This window comes from Electrophorus electricus, chromosome 5 (genome assembly GCF_013358815.1).
Source record: "Electrophorus electricus isolate fEleEle1 chromosome 5, fEleEle1.pri, whole genome shotgun sequence".
NCBI lineage: Eukaryota > Metazoa > Chordata > Actinopteri > Gymnotiformes > Gymnotidae > Electrophorus > Electrophorus electricus.
The window spans coordinates 16,778,462-16,794,458 of NC_049539.1; the positions used below are offsets into that span (position 1 = coordinate 16,778,462).

General features: G+C 38.5%; 2 protein-coding genes across 2 annotated transcripts; both read right to left on the reverse strand.

Annotated features, from left to right (window-relative positions):
* Nucleotides 1-565: 565 nt before the first annotated feature.
* psmd9 (proteasome 26S subunit, non-ATPase 9) lies at nt 566-6,678 on the reverse strand. The gene is made up of 6 exons (XM_027009322.2): nt 6,494-6,678; nt 5,774-5,876; nt 4,317-4,510; nt 2,487-2,588; nt 2,262-2,350; nt 566-1,775 (listed from the first exon to the last, which is right to left on the reverse strand). Exons 1-6 carry the CDS (start codon nt 6,617-6,619, stop codon nt 1,748-1,750), a joined length of 642 nt encoding a protein of 213 aa, XP_026865123.1. The 5' UTR covers nt 6,620-6,678; the 3' UTR covers nt 566-1,747.
* A 1,513-nt stretch (nt 6,679-8,191) lies between these two features.
* On the reverse strand, nt 8,192-15,890 carry LOC113576939 (rab5 GDP/GTP exchange factor-like). Its single transcript, XM_027009317.2, has 9 exons — nt 15,681-15,890; nt 12,710-12,899; nt 12,323-12,411; nt 11,843-11,994; nt 11,626-11,695; nt 11,310-11,445; nt 10,909-11,000; nt 10,489-10,745; nt 8,192-10,070 (listed from the first exon to the last, which is right to left on the reverse strand). The coding sequence occupies exons 1-9, from the start codon at nt 15,712-15,714 to the stop codon at nt 9,678-9,680; spliced, it is 1,413 nt and encodes a 470-aa protein (XP_026865118.1). The 5' UTR covers nt 15,715-15,890; the 3' UTR covers nt 8,192-9,677.
* Nucleotides 15,891-15,997: the final 107 nt, after the last annotated feature.

A 15,997-nucleotide genomic window follows, 5' to 3' on the forward strand; every position in this document is an offset into this window, starting at 1 on the left:
CTCCACAATTTCGTGTTTGGTTGGTTAGCAGACGAAGCTAATTTAGCCTGACATCTACAGCCAGTCCTTGAACAGTTTACCAAAGAAAATAATAAACAAAATATAATTTCCAAAAAAAAAAAAAATTTCTTCAGTTGACTAACCGTTTTAAAACAATTCTGGACTGTTCCACAACGGAAATATGGTAACAACTACAAACACCCAGCGACACACTTCGTTGCCAAAGCGTATTGTTGCTAAGAAACGGCTTATACCCGGGGAACTTCACTTACAATTGAGCAACTAGGGGGCGCGCATCGTCAGTATCCCCAAAGGCGCCTTGGTAATTAGTGGGAATTGTGTCTCGAGTTAAGCAAATGGTATTTCATGACTTGATATTAACCATACAAATGCAGCCATCCCCGTATATTCTTGCGTTTGAAGAATGTGTGGATCCAGTGTATCACTATGGATTGTATGCATTTTCATATAGGCTTAATGAAAGGCAAGGAAGTCATAAGTATAAGAAATATTTGTTTAGGGTTGCCACATTCAATATGGAAAAATGAGACATCCCACCCCAACGCACGCACACACATTTTAATGCTTTTAAGCCATTTTCAGCTTATATGGATCTACAGTGGTATTCTTTCAACATCTATACAAGAATGATTTTCAATATATGTGGAAAACAGATCCATAAACACACATTCTGGATTGCTTTATTACTAGCTAAAATGAAAGCATGGGGAATTAAAAGTGAAATAAAATGTCTGAAGCTTAACCCTATATTGATTAGAAGAGCGGCCCGCTTGAATCCTGTCTGCCTTTCACACCAGTACTTATACAGCCTCTTGTTTTACAGGTGTACATGTGATTGAACACAATTTATTTTTAAAGTGAGCATACATAGAATTGCTACTTTGATGTGCAATCTTACAATGAGCTTGCCTTTCATTCTCCCATACACTGATGTTTTCTGTGGTTCCCCATGGCGTTATCCTCAGCACCGTGAAGACGTAGCGTATGTATGAAATTATATGTAGAAAATTAAAAATCTAAATTTAAAATTACAAATGACAGATGCCATCTCCAGACTGACGAAATACTAAGCAGGCCTGGCCCTGGTACTAGAGTATACTATTATGTTAGATTCTTACCTCCTGTTTCTTACAGCTGGGACCATTTCCATTATGCAGTAAAGTGAGGCGTGCTAAGCACTAACAGGCAGACCTAACAGCTGTGGAAGCTAACAAACATGGCATTAAATGTCAGAATGGAAACCAGCAGTGGCCCAAAGGTTAAGCATGAAGGTGGACAGACACTGGGGACAGCTACTATCTTTCCTTAATATTTGAGACAGGACTTTAAAAGAACAAAGATTACCTTCTGTTACTCAACTAAAATTTCAATACGTTTTACACATTCTTTCAAATGTAATGATGCAAAAGAAACAAAACAGGAATGCATTTTGAAATTTTATCAATATTCCAGTGCTGTGAAAGAAATCCTTTTGAAAACACCAGCTATTTTTTCCCCCACACATGCCATACAGTTCATCAAATACAAATGTCTGTGTGTGGTTCAAATGCACAAATGTATGGTCAAAGTAGTCATAAATTTGAAAATAAACCCATACAAATAAATTGTTTTGTACAATGTAGAATGTTTTAAGTCACTTAGTGACAAAAACGTGTAATGGCTGGCCTGAAGATGACCTGTGGCTAATGTTTATGTCTGAGCAGTTCTTGAACTTCCTTGATCACAGTCATCTGGGGAGAGGTACTATGTTGCATCTGTTGACAGAAAAACAAAATTTTAAATGAGCCTAATGAGCAGAGCTCAGACTGAGTTTTATCCAGACAGGTCCTGTTCCAAGAAACATTAGATTTAAACAAAATGCATTCTAGGAAACATGTCCAAGCAAAATGTCCAATTATTGCTATATTTGCAATGTTTTTAGGTGTCTTGAGTGCTAAAGTCCACAAATATAAAATGATATTTACTTCTTTCAGAAACATTTAGGCTTGGCAATATCATTCTTCATCTTAAATCACTACTGAAACACAAACACTTTATTTAAAATAAAGAATTAAATAAGATGAGAATATATTTTGTTCTACTTTGAGCATATAGTTCAAATTTTATATTAAACTACATGACAGTTAAATGAACGCTAACACAGCATGTGTTAAAGTGAGGAAAAAGGCAGAGAGAACACTGATTGAAGGCAGTACAAGTCTGGACCCTGAATCATGTAGAACAAAAATGGAAGTAATTACCCGAGTAGACCTCTGCCAGACCAGCGCTGTGGCGTCAAGCCAAGATGAACTTTCTGTCCTTTCCGAATCACAGCAACACTCAGGGATTTCTGAAGAATGGATAGAAGATTCTAAGTCACAAATCTTGTTATGTACATGATATGGAACTTCACTGTTACATGGAATGAAAAGGAAAGAATTCTGAAATATTTCTATTAGGTTTAGGACTCTTTTCCTTCCACATACCCCCTCACTATGTTGCACCACAGATGCGATGTTTTGTAGGTTCTGGAAGTTGCTCGTGTTGACGGAACCAAACTCAATGATCTCATCACCAGTGAGTAAGCCCTGAGAATAATAAAATAATATAATAAAATAATATAATTAAACAACTAATTTCAACATGTGGAAGTAATTTTTAGGCTAATAATGCTAATGATAACAACAAATGCAAATTTATATACTGCTGCATGGTGAAATAATCATGTGGTCAAAACCAAAAGACCATTAAGACCATCAATACCATTTCCTTAAATTTAGTAAAATGAAAAATCTAGTAAAATGAGAATCCCAATGTCCAGTATCTCCACAGTAGTCTCGATTGAGTAACACCAAGGTGTGGTGTAGAAAGCCTTCCAGCATGTTTTTATTTAATAAAAAAATGTACAAATATATTTACTCCATTTTTGTATAAAACAAAAACATAGAATGAGTAACTCAAATAGTGTTATAAGGGAACCTATCAAGGGCAGAGCACAAGTGCTAAACATGAAAGATCAGATACAAGCTGCAAAAATTTACAAAGCCTACACTAACCAAATACACAAAACCACTAATGTAATCCCAGTAAAAAAAAAACAAAACAGAACTTTGTGAAAAGCAAAAAGGGTAAATGAATGTTAACAAATTTTATTTAATTCTGTATTTGAACCACAAACATATTTCACATGATAAAGAGTAGTTAGATGTGTTGAATGTATCAGACTGACAGGCTCTTGAAAATATGCTGTATGATTCCATGAAAATGGGCTAGCTAGCCTAAGAAAAGAAGGGGAATCTTTGGATGTATAGTATGTTAGCAGCAGAGTGTGAATGAAAGTGAACAAAAGCAGAAATGAAAAAGACAAGAAAATATGTACAACTTAATAAATAAGTTGTTTTTACAAATAATTTAGGCTACTAATCTCTGGAGGCTTGTCTGACTAGTCCGTCGAAAGTGCACGAACCATTTTAAACCAGATGATCCACATCATAAGTAAGGCACTCACTCCCATCAATGTAATCTTTTACACCAGCCATGTGAGGCACATAGCACTGAAGCAGTAATGTATGCGGAAAGCTCAATCATAAATTTTGGATCCAACAGTTTCTGCCCAAAAATGGTACAAAATTAAGTATTCTTGATATATCATGCAATCTAGGTCTATAATAAAAAACAAAATAGCCAGACTAGACTATATTTTACTCAGCAGCATTAATACAAACCTCAAGAAAGGTCTAGACTTAAACGCTAACTATTCTTCCTTTTTTACTATTCATTAGTATTTAAACTAATGGATAAAACAATAACAAAAATAAATTGTTTTAGATTAAACCATGCACAGAAAACGCAGTCACCGCTACTGAGTTGTTAACAGATATTTTATTACCGTTTCCATGGATTAGACTTCTGTAAAACTCACCCTAACTCCCTTTGTCACTGACATAAATGTAGGTGCTGCTTCATTCCCGCATTTATAACATTGAAAACTAAGTCTGATTGGGTTCACTCGACATATGTTCACTACACATTTCTACCAATCCAATAATGATGCAGTCGGGGCATAGAGACAAACTACAGAAGTGTTTGTGATGTATTTGATCCATCATTCACATTTCAAATAATATCAGATATGCACATACATAAAAAAGCAAACAAACAAAACAAAACAAAAAAAAACTTTTATCGGCAAGGAAATGAATTCAAGTGCCAATTATGATAATTGGGAAAATGCTGAATATTGACTCCGTTATTATGCTGAATATCGACTCCGCTTATGACTTTCATGACCAGTTAGACAGGGAGTTTAACCTCACCGCCTGATGAGCAGGGGAACCCTGTGTCACAGCGTCCACTCGGGCAAATGGAGATGGCAAGGATGACTCTTGTTCCATGCTCTCCACTTGAGCTTCTGCTTGGTCCTGCTCTCGTTTAGCCCTCTCTCTGGCATGCAGCATGTGAAGGGCCTCCTCAATCTCTACCATGACAGCTTTGTGGTCATTCTGCAAACCTTACAGATGCAGTAAAACTGAATATTAATACACTGCATCGCCAAACATATGTGGACAGCCCTCCTAATTAACATGTTTGAGTGTATAAAATCAAGCACACAGCCATGAGATCTCTGTAAATACACGTTTCCAGTCGAATGGGTTACATGGAAGTGCTCAGTGACTAAACATAGCACTATCACGGAATATCATCTTTGCTAAGAGGTTGTGAAGCTTGTGCCCTACTAGATCTGCCCTGGTTAAATGTAAGTGGTATTATTGCAAAATGGTGCCTCTAGCAGCAAAAACAGCTCAGCCACGAAGCAGTAGACATGCAAACTCACAAAGCAGACCCGCTGAGTGCAGGTAATAATCAAATATCCTCTACTGCATCACTCACCACACAGTTCCAGACTGCCTCTGAAATCAATATTACCACAAGAACTGTGTATTTTGAGAGTCATGAAACTGGTTTCCATGGCTGGGAAGCTGCACACAAGCCTAGGATCACTATGGACAATGCTATGCATTGTACAAAATGGTGTAAGGCATGCTGCCAATGGACTCTGGTGCAGTGGAAAGGTGTTTGCTGGAGTGATGAGTCATGTTGCACCATCTGGCTGATGGATGAATCTGGGTTTGGCAAATGTCAGGAATACACAACCCACTGGAATACAAAGTGCCAAGGTTTGGTTGAGAAAGGATAATATTGTGGGGCTGTTTTCAGGTTTTGGACTGGGCCATTAGTTCCAGAGAAGGGTAATGTTAATAACTAAATTACAAAGACATTTTGGATAATTATATGGATAAACCTTGTGGCAACAGTTTACAGAAGGATGTTTCCTGTTGCAGCACAACTGTGCCCCTGTGCACAAAGGGAGGCTCATAAGTACATTGTCTGACAAGTTTGGTGTGGAGGAACTGACAAGTTTGGTGTGGAGGAACTCCAGTTGCCTACACAAAGTTGGAAGCCTCTTTAAAAACCTCTGTGATTAACTGACTGTCGATTGTGAGCCAGGACCTCTCAGCCAACATAAGTGCCTGACCTCACAAATACTCTTTTGACTGAATGGCATAAATTCGCCCAAACACACCCCAAAGTTTTGTGAAAAGCCCTCCCAAAAGGTTATATGGTAATTCATATATGAAGGTCAGATGTCCACATTCTTTTGGCCATATAGCATAGGTGAAATAGATTTAAGTCGAGTGCAGATATACTATTGCCAGCAACATGTATTGAAGTGTGTATATATTTACTGCATTGCCATTGTATAATTACCTACATGAGATACTGTGTCTTGCTGTTCTGATCTGGAACAAATCCACATCTGAACGAGGATAGCCCTCTACATCAACTAGAGGAGCATGCATTCCCACATCACCTTGCTGAAATGTGCACAAATACAAAATTTTAAAAATACAGTCAATTCAGGAATGGAGTTCACTTTACTGGTTTACTGTAATAATTACTAAGGAAACTGGTACAGGTACTTCATAGACTCCAGTTTTAATAGGCAACATTTTCAAATGAGGCATTTACTAACTAAACTACCACAACTCATTTTGAACCAGTGTTAGATGTGTAGCTAGCTATATTAATATCCTTCTTACACACAATAAAAAACAGGCTTTCTAGGTTAAGCAAGCTAGCTAAATGTCGCACATTGGTCAATCTTTGTAGAGCTATGTCAGCTGTCAATTCTAGTATATCAGCCGACATACGACAGCTAGCTAACTAGCATTAGCCACATGTGCTAATTGTCCACTACATAGCTGTTGGGTAGCATTTCACCAATGTCTGGGGTTGATTAGAAAAACTAGCTATTACCTACTAGTTACTAGATACTAGCGTTAGAACATGACCCTACAGAGCATTAAATCACGGAAAAATATCACTATCAAACATAACACAAGTTTGCATTTACAAGCTAGATGGGTTAGCTATGAGCTACTAGCACACTGAAAATCAAAGTTTCATTTTACTTATTATAACACAAACTTACATCTTCTAGCACATCGTAGTATGCTTTGATCTGTTCCTCAATTTCATCTTTTTTCTTAATTAGACGTTGTACATCCTCTACTGTAATCTGTGGTTTGTCGTTGTTATTTTCCTCCGTCATTCTCATGGCTGACCTCTCCTAAAACTACATATACGGCTCGCAAAAAGGGACAAACACACTTTCGGAAAGGCGACGTCAAAATCCGCCCAGTGCCTGTCCTGAGCTTCTCGAGACAGTGAAATTTGATTTCCCATGAATAAATGAATTTAAAACATAAATGTGCAACGCAAACATGAAAATTTAAATTTGTGGTTTAAAATAAAGGTATCATACAACCATAAATACATTCATGTGTCGTAGAAATGCAGATATATTCATAAATATGTAGTTATGAGCATAAATAAATTTGTATTTTTTCTACTTTTATTTATTTCTAGATTTATTTACAGATTTCTTTGTCCAGTCTATGCAATGAGGTGGGCCACATTAATGCAATTCTAATGAGCCAGCGGTCAAAGTTGGGCAGGAAGGTGAGCAGCATGGCGGACCAGACACAACTAAACTGTACGTCGATAGAATGAATGTGAACAGACAGCAGTTCCAGCCGACATGGCAAATTAGACTCTCTCAGATTCTGAGATGTCGGGTTGGCATCTATTTTTTCAGCTCAGTTCTTCAAAGTCTAAAATCAGTCTCTCAGCCCGAATTAGGACATGACTGTTGTCCAGTCTTAACTCATCAACGTCAAATGTAACTTGTATAGACACTCCACTCGGAGCCTCTGCCATCCCAGAAGTAGTTAGCTAGGTATACGTATGCTAGGCTATTAGGATGTCTTCTTGCTGTAGTAATACTATACGTTACTACGTGCTACATTACTCAATATAAACTTTTACACAAGACGGGCTTCACAGATCCGCTGTTGTAATGCTCGCGCCAAACGAAAAACGGGTCCAAAAATCCATAAAACACTAAAAATTAAGTATTCTTGCTATATTGTGCAATCTGTTATAAATACAAACCTCGACAAAAGTATAGTTTCCTTTTTTTAAATCTTATTCACAAGTAGGCTGTTTGAAATATTTGAAGGAAAACTTTGACAAAACTCCTCAAAGCTGAAGCTATTTTAGATTAAACCACGCAAGAAAGCGCAGGAAACCGATACTGAATTAAATATTCTATTGTCGTTACCACGGGAGCAAACTACCATAAAACGTATTTCCATTGCCACTGCGGGAATATTTGTCGATACACTCGAATTACCGCTGTGACGTACGGCGTGAATTGGCCAGCGTCAAGGTCTGTCGCCGCACCTCTTGTAGAGTAAAAACTCAAAGACAAGGCGCTAACCTGATTCATAAACAAGGTAAGAGTCATTGAATAGTTTTTTCTACGGTTATTTGTGAAAAATAAAAAAAAGTCAATATAAAATAAAAAAAAGTCAATATAAAAATCCATTTTATTGTCTTGTATTAATTCTAGTATTTATCATTTTTATTTATTTAGTTTGAATGAGTTAGTCCCATTGTAGCCCAATAAAATGATTGGAAATTAAACTGACCAAGTGTAGTCCTAAACGGTTCTCATCTTTGCTCAAAAATCTATGAAAACGAAGACCTCCTTATTTTTGTTGCCATTTTTAAAACTAACAGAATTTTTAGAACGAAGAACAGTATAAGAAAGCAAGAAGGCTCCCTGCAGGGTTTGATCACTTTTAATAGATTTTAACATATAAAACTCTATATGGTTATACAAGATGCTATTTCATTTGTATGTACATTATTAATAACTGAGAACAATTTCATTTTTCACATTTTTCTTTCACATCCTGCTGGCCTTCACTTAAAACATGTAAACAAAAGTAACAGTAGAACTGGTAGTCCTTTAGGTTAATGAATAAAGTTTTTGCTCCACCTGCATAAACCATCCTTCTCAGACTGGTCCCAGTTAACAGAACGAACCTCCATCTGTCACCCTCAGAGGCTATAGGATGTTTATAGTGCACGTACCGTAAAAGCAGCTCAGCCCAATTTGGTGAGCTGGAACCCGTGAAAGTGCAATAAGTCTCTGTACAAGTTCACTGTGCAACCTCATTCAAATCTAATCACTTCTTACAGGGACATTAATGGTAATAAAACATGTAAACAGAACAGCATGCATCGTCTATCGCTCTGAACATTAAGTGACTGGCAGCTCGTGCTTGGTGTGTGGCAAAATATGACATTAAAGGAAAAAAGGAAAAAATAACTCCTATAAGCAAAGTACAAAGTACACCATGTTCTATAGTACACAAAGGTAAATTATAATAAATAACGTACCAGTTGGCCAGACATCGATTAAGCCTACTGTTAGACCAAAATAAAGGCTTAGTCTAGGTCTGAGAAACTAGGAATAACTACCACACAGAGTTTGAATTGGCAAGAAGAGGGTTGAGGGTATTTGAGATTAGAACTAACACAAGTTGTCACAGTAATGTAGGCTGCATTTACACGACAGGTGTGGGGGTCTAAAACTTAAAGTGAATATACATCTTTACAAGACTGGATTTTGTCAGACTATACTTTGAAATTGAATACCTTGTTCTTTATGCAACACAGTTAATGAAAAGGTATGGCATACACAGTGCAGTCCTGCCACAATAAACTATTTTGTAAACATCTGCACTTTACTATTTTTATTAATCTCTTCTACAGATTTGAATTAGTATATCTTTTCAGAGATTTATTGGCCATTGACTAAATATTTCAAGGTTTACTTCAATTTCAAATGCCAGATTTAAGGTGCCAGCAGAATGGTCCCCTGACACTGCTAGCTCAACATATAGCACAGCCCAAAGATGTGTTCAGCTTAAATACTTACACCAGTCTTACACCAGCCATGTGTCTTATGTCATCAATACTATTTGGTCTTTTTGCAAATTTTGACATTTACATCTACTGTTTTGTAGATAAAAGGCCATTTCCAAATACAGTACCAAGACTATTTTAAACTGGTAAAATTTGTATTTTAGTGTCAGTACTAATGCAAGTATTTACAGCATTTGCTATTTGCTTTGGCCGATAAAGGATTTAGGATTTATATTAGTACCATCTAAATGTGTCTGGCTTTTTAATATACATGCTCATTATCTAGAAAATGACTGGGCTTCACCTGTCGGTGTAGATGCAGCATGAACAACATGTAGCTAGCTTGACTCTTTATACTTAATCCTCTGGTCAACACCATCTTTGAGGGCTGACAGAGAGTGATCTCTGACATTGCCGGTGGGCTTCTCCAGGGCCTCAGCCAGGCAGCGGTGCACCAGCGTGGACTGACCCCTGACCTCGTCCACCTGCTCCTGCACGCAATGCACCCACTGCTCCAGCTGCTCCTGAAGAGCTCGTACCCCCTGCTCTACGCTCTCCTGCCGCTTCTTCAGCTCTTCCAGCTGCTCGCGGTTTTCACGGGCCCTCTTCTTGCCGTCGCCCTCCAAAGGCTGAGGAGGTACTCTTCGTCCCTGCATATAGCTGTTGAATTCCTCTGGAGTGAGGTTTAGGGATGGGCCATCCAGCTTCTCAATAAAGGCCACTGTGCATGACTACAGAGAACAGAAGTAGTGTTAATGTTAAATGTTAATATGCATAGGAATGAGACCAAAGTGAATCTCATGCTTAAGCAGACATCAGTAGCATATTAACACTACTCCTTTGCAAAATTCCTTTGCTTTAAAGCCCAGCAGCAACCATGGATTAGACAGTACAGTGTGCAGTACTGCCATGGCGTTAGTGATTCCTGGGGCAGTCATGACCGACTGGGCAGTTTCTGTTATGTAGAAAGCCATTTTCATTCAGTGTTTAATTCAATGACCTCTAGGCCAAAAGCTCAGTCTTAAATGGTTTACACAATCTATCTGTTTTTTGTTTCTATACCACCCATGTTTTTTTGGAGATTAAATGTTTGAACTTTTTCCATTTCATGCAGATACAAACTCTTGTGTGTGCTGAACACAAACGTACCAGGTTGGTGAAGTAGTAGCCGCTCTCCCCCGCCATCAGACTTTGAGGCAAGCCAAAGCGAATGATGTAGTTCACATTGGAGTGAAGGCGGGGTGGATTTGCCCTCAGCACGACATAAACCAGAGCTGACAGGAAGTCATCTGCATTTGCCGGCTGGTTATTGGTCAAGGCGAGGGCCTGGAACACGTTCTGACTACACCTGGACAAACAAGCCAGTTTGTCCTGTGGCGCGCGTTTGGCATCCATCTCAATGATGGCTGAAGGACACATTTTGTTTTTTAATGCTTTCATGCAGAATGGAGTAACCATTAAATTTAATGGATAAAATGACAGTATAAACCTTTTAGGAGAATAATACTTTTAAGGCCTAAATCAAGTAAAGGTTTTTGGCATGTTAAAATATGACTAACAATTCTTCACCTGTAATTGCTGGCAAATATGGATCACTGATATCTGATCCACCATTAGGGTAAGGCACACAAAGCATCTGAGGGCTGACCCAGTTTAATGACCTGTCAGATTACAAAGCTGATTAAACACAGTAAACATTTTCAGTGCAACATCCACCAATCTTTAACTGCCATCTAATATATATATATATATATATATATATATATATATATATATATAAATAAAAACATCCATAACGCAATTATCAACCATTTAAGGGCTTCTTTTGGTAAACTGGTTACAAATGGCAAAGAACTGCTTTCTGTTCACAATTAAAATATATGAAGCAAATTGAAGTTCCTAAGAAAAATTTAAGAATCATACAATTTCAAACTTTCATTCATTAGCTGTATTAGGCTTTTAGTTCTCACTTGATCCTCCTTTGGAGTGTCAGGTCCTTCTGCTCGTCATCACAACTATCATGACAAAAGACCCACTTGTGCAAATGGGTCATGATCAACTTCTCAATGTGCTCCATCATTTGAGAAACTTGTTCCTCTGGCAGACCTAAAAGTGAGGCCAAAAAACTTGAAACAGCATCTTCTCCCCCAGCCATCACATTGAAAACACACCGAACAGGTAGTTCTGTTAAAGGTTTGTCTGCAACAATCATACAAATACGCAGAAGTCAAATGGGTGCGAGTCCTTTCAGCACAAAAATTGAGGTAAATAGCTTTATCAACTCACTGCTGAAGTGATCAGCAATATTCTGGTAGAAATCTTGCACCAGGTCTGATTGCTTCTGAATGGGTAGGTCCTGAAATTAAAAAAAAAATTTTTTAAAAGAGACTAACTTGTTTAAGGGACTGAATTTTCCAGAAGAGGGCAATGGATGCAGAGAGTGCATGACAATTCTGAAGGGGAATGGTAGAGGGAAAAAAAAGGAGTCAAGCATGAGGATTACATGGTAGGCCTCAATGGTGTTGAGGAAAGCTGTGCACTGAGACTGCAGGCGCTGGGAGGATGAACTGTGCAGCACTTTAAGGAAGCCGGGGAAGTCTCCAGGCTCCAAGCTCTGAAAAGCCTTCAGCGCTGCTACTGGGGTTTCTGGGGACTCTGCCAACAAAAAACAAGTTTCATCTGTTCATTAAGGTTATAATTTACTATGTTTTGTGTGTGTCTCATACAGACTTGAAAGAAAAAACTGTAAAATCCAATTGAGGATCTCAAAAGATTGCAAAATAGTTTTTTCCTTTGAAAAACTGGTCTGTCAGTCTCTAGATAAAAACAACAATAGCAATAAATGTAAAAGCAATCAAATCTACAAAAAAAATTTCAAAGAATAAATGCTTAAAACATTAAACCTTTACATTTACTACAGTTATTACTTTAACTCTCCAGGACCGAGGATGGGCATTTATGCTGTACATCCTAGTATAAATACCTTGTCTTGGTGGTGAAGGACTTCCCCAGAAGAGCCGCATCACACTGCTGGAACGTCTACCCTTCTCTACATTTTTCTTCTCCTCAAACCTGTTGAGGATAACCCCCATCACCACTGAGCCTTATGGTAGTCACAAACCAAAATAAAACTTATACTGGAAACTGCTGGAATGCTTCATCTATGTAGCTTCACTGAATGTAACCCAAATGTGTTACTCCACCCCCCCCCCCCTCAAATGTCCCGGCAAATGCGTGGAAACGAAGACTGCTCTGTACATGAATGCAAAACATGTACTACCAGACACACACCACCATTCCTGACCACAGAAATTCTGTCTGAAGGGATTATTGCTGGTTACAACACAACACTGGGTTTATAAACGCTTACTCATTCTCCTGTCTGTTGGTTTCAGTCTTATGGGTCCTCTTTCTCCAGCACTTTGAGCAGTAACCTTGCCAGGTTGGGTTGCCATAATAGCCGCAGCCATCTTTACAGAGGAGCTCAACTTGGCTGACGTGAATCCCTCTCTTCTGCTCGGCCAACATTCCTCTCACCTCCACTTCTCCACACAGCAGACCTGATGGTGGGAGATGATGTTATTACCATGCTCTACATTTGTTGTCAGATAGTTGCGTTTACAAAGTGGCATAACATACTACCACGTCTGCTCTTGTACATTATATTGTCCACACAAGTAGAAGGGACATACTATGCTGATCCTACCTACTCTACCTAATTCTAACAAGTTCAAACATCTCTGCATTCTTAATCTGTAAAAATGGATATAGAAGATGAAAAAGACAAGTTAACAACCTTAACATGGCATTATTCCATAAACATAGATTAAAAAAATTCCAAAACATTGACCCAGAATTGACCTGATAAACCCTGTTATTTGGTAGTCACATGAGAAAAATCTGACTTTATTAGATATTTAACAATCAACAGAGCAATTTCATACACACAATCTCCATGTTTACTAGTTCTCGTATTTTAATAACAATGAAGACACCAAAACTACAAAAAATTACAGTTACCAAAAAAGTGCCAAAATTAAACTGATATTTTAAATTCTTCAGAGTAGCCACCTGGAATGCTTTTATACCAAGCACTATGCCCCCACATAAATTGAAGAGTAAAGCAGTAAAATCACAATAAACTATTTGGGGCATTTTGGGGATGGTGAAATCTGATTAAAAATAAATAAATAACTACCAGAGCTGCTGACCTGAGATTGAAAATTGTGGCCAAGATGGATTGACTACCAAGCCGTAGCAGACTACAAACTATACTGTGACCATCATTGAGACAAACAAGATGATTTATATGTCACAGCAATCCTCCATGGAGAATACTGCTAGAGGTCGGAGACCAAAATAAGGGCCACACGGAGAGACGTGAGCTAGCTATCAGAAATGCAGAAAGGAATAAGGCAGTTGAAGATACCTGAGAAGTACAATAAACTGTCCATACCTGAATCCTTGGAGTCTGACAAGCAAAGATTAACAGCTCTGGCTGCCTGCCTTAAGAGGTACCCACAAGCAGTAGAAGTCAGAAGAATAAACAGGATGTTCTCCCATGAGCCATCGAAAATGTACTCTCGGTAGCAGATAATAGCATAAGAACAAACACACCAAAGCTGGAGACTGAGCAATACTGGAAAGGCATTTGGGAGAAGGAAGCATCACAACACCACCCATTGGTTAAGGAACCTGAAAGCTGACCACAGCAACTCGAACAGGAGCCAGTATTCATCACACTAGCTGATAACCAAGAAAGGGTCTCAAGTATGAAAACCTAGACAGCTCCAGACCCTGACATGGTCCATGCCTACAGGCTGAAGAAGCTGACTACACTCCATGAGCACGTGGCAGTACAAATGAACCAGATGCTAATGGATGGAACCCATCCTGAATTGTTAACTGAATGCTAGATAGTCCTGATCCTGAAGGACCCTCAGAAAGGGAGGTAGTACATCCAACTACCGGCCGATAACCTGCCTCTGCACAACATGCAAGCTCCTGTCAGGCATCACTGCATCCAAGATGAGTAGGTACATGACTGAATACATGGGTGGGGCCCAGAAAGGTATTGGCAAGAACAACAGAGGAGCTATGCACCAGCTACCAGTAGATAAAACACAATCCAGCACATAACACCACCAATGGTGGTGCAAAATTACCATGCTAAGATCCTGTGGGACTTCCAGATGCAGACAGGTGGTAATGACTAACCAACAAGACATAGTAGTGGTGGATAAACAGCAATCTTAAGTCACAGCAACTTCAGGAACAAGAAACACAAAAAGCTTAAAAAATATCAAGGGCTGAAATAAGAGCTAGAAATGATCTGGAGGGTCAACACAACTGTGGTTCCCATGGTAATTAGAGCACTTGGGGCTGTGAACCCTAAACTGAGAGAATGGCACCAGCAGATCCCAGGAACAACAGCTGAGATCTTCATCCAAACAAATGCAGTCCTGGGAACAGCTAAAATACTACACAGGACTCTCAAGCTCCCAGGCCTCTGGTAGAGGATCCGACTTTGAAAGAAAACAGACTTCCCCGTGGGTGAGTGGGAATTTTTTTATATATATATACACATATACATACACACATACATATATACACACACACTTACCTAAACACTTAATATTTGGCCTGGAAATAAATTTAGATAAAGGATTATGCTTAAATGCATTTAATTATTTGGTCATGTGTCTAGTTACCTTTTATCTTACAACAGAAACATAAACCTACAAAGGGCACCACCCAGTCTTTTAGGAATGCAATGCAAGACAAGCTCGTGACCATCACTACCTAGGAACGTAACATTCGAATCACATGAACGAATGAACAAAATGGCTGGACGGTTCTTTTCAAGACAAGGCTTTACAAGTTTCGATAAAATTGGATAGTTTATCTGCAAATGTAACCTTAGCAAAATTGCTAGCAAAATTTTAGATAACATGGGCTTCTACTTAGCTAGCTAACATACTTATCTTCAACAGTTGCCTAAATTATTTCCAACTAGCTCGCTAGATAGCTATATTATCGCTAGCTAGAGATTCTAATTTAGTACAGATTCAACGTCCAAATGTGAAGTAGTTAGCTAGTAACTACTTTAGTTTACCCATTTATTTGAGGTTTGCCAAGAAACTAAGGTCAGCTAACTAGCTACTTAAGTAACGCTAACGAAGTATGAAGCTGTAGTAACTGGGTTAGCTGGCTAGCCAGGTAGCTAAGATAGTTTACACTAATCTAGCAAGTACGGTGACCTAACAGTTAATATTCAGTACGTGCGAATATATCTTGTTATATTAAACATTTGTAGAAGATGTAAGGTTGGCTAACGCTACCTGCCTCGACGCCACCTTCGTCCATAGCCAACATCAACTTCCGAACAGGTGAAACTTTTTTTGAGTAAAAGCAGCCCGTCGCCACCTGTTGAATTGGAGTAACCAGTACAAAATGGGTTAATGCAACTTCTGTGCGATTTGTCACAGCACATATTGGGAGTAAGAAAAAAGGTGTAAGGCTTTTAAAAACTAGTTTTGTTTTTACATTATAGTCTAAATTTTAAACTCTCTAGTCCTTTTACACCATTCCCCTTTCACGTTTTTTTGTGAGTCATAATATTATTTGTTGTATCTGTTGTCACACATGGCTTAAACAT

Bases quoted from the DNA above. Each gene is read 5' to 3' on its own strand.
- psmd9 (XM_027009322.2), bottom strand. From the start codon at position 6,619: ATGAGAATGACGGAGGAAAATAACAACGACAAACCACAGATTACAGTA. The intron at 5,877-6,493 runs GTAAGTTTGTGT...TGCACATTTCAG, and splicing joins ACTACGATGTGCTAGAAGAT to CAAGGTGATGTGGGAATGCA. The intron at 1,776-2,261 runs GTAATTACTTCC...TTCTGTCAACAG, and splicing joins TCTGGCAGAGGTCTACTCGG to ATGCAACATAGTACCTCTCC.
- LOC113576939 (XM_027009317.2), bottom strand. From the start codon at position 15,714: ATGTTGGCTATGGACGAAGGTGGCGTCGAGGCAG. The intron at 12,412-12,709 runs GTAAGCGTTTAT...TATCCTCAACAG, and splicing joins ACCAACAGACAGGAGAATGA to GTTTGAGGAGAAGAAAAATG. The intron at 11,001-11,309 runs GTGAGAACTAAA...GTAATCTGACAG, and splicing joins ACACTCCAAAGGAGGATCAA to GTCATTAAACTGGGTCAGCC.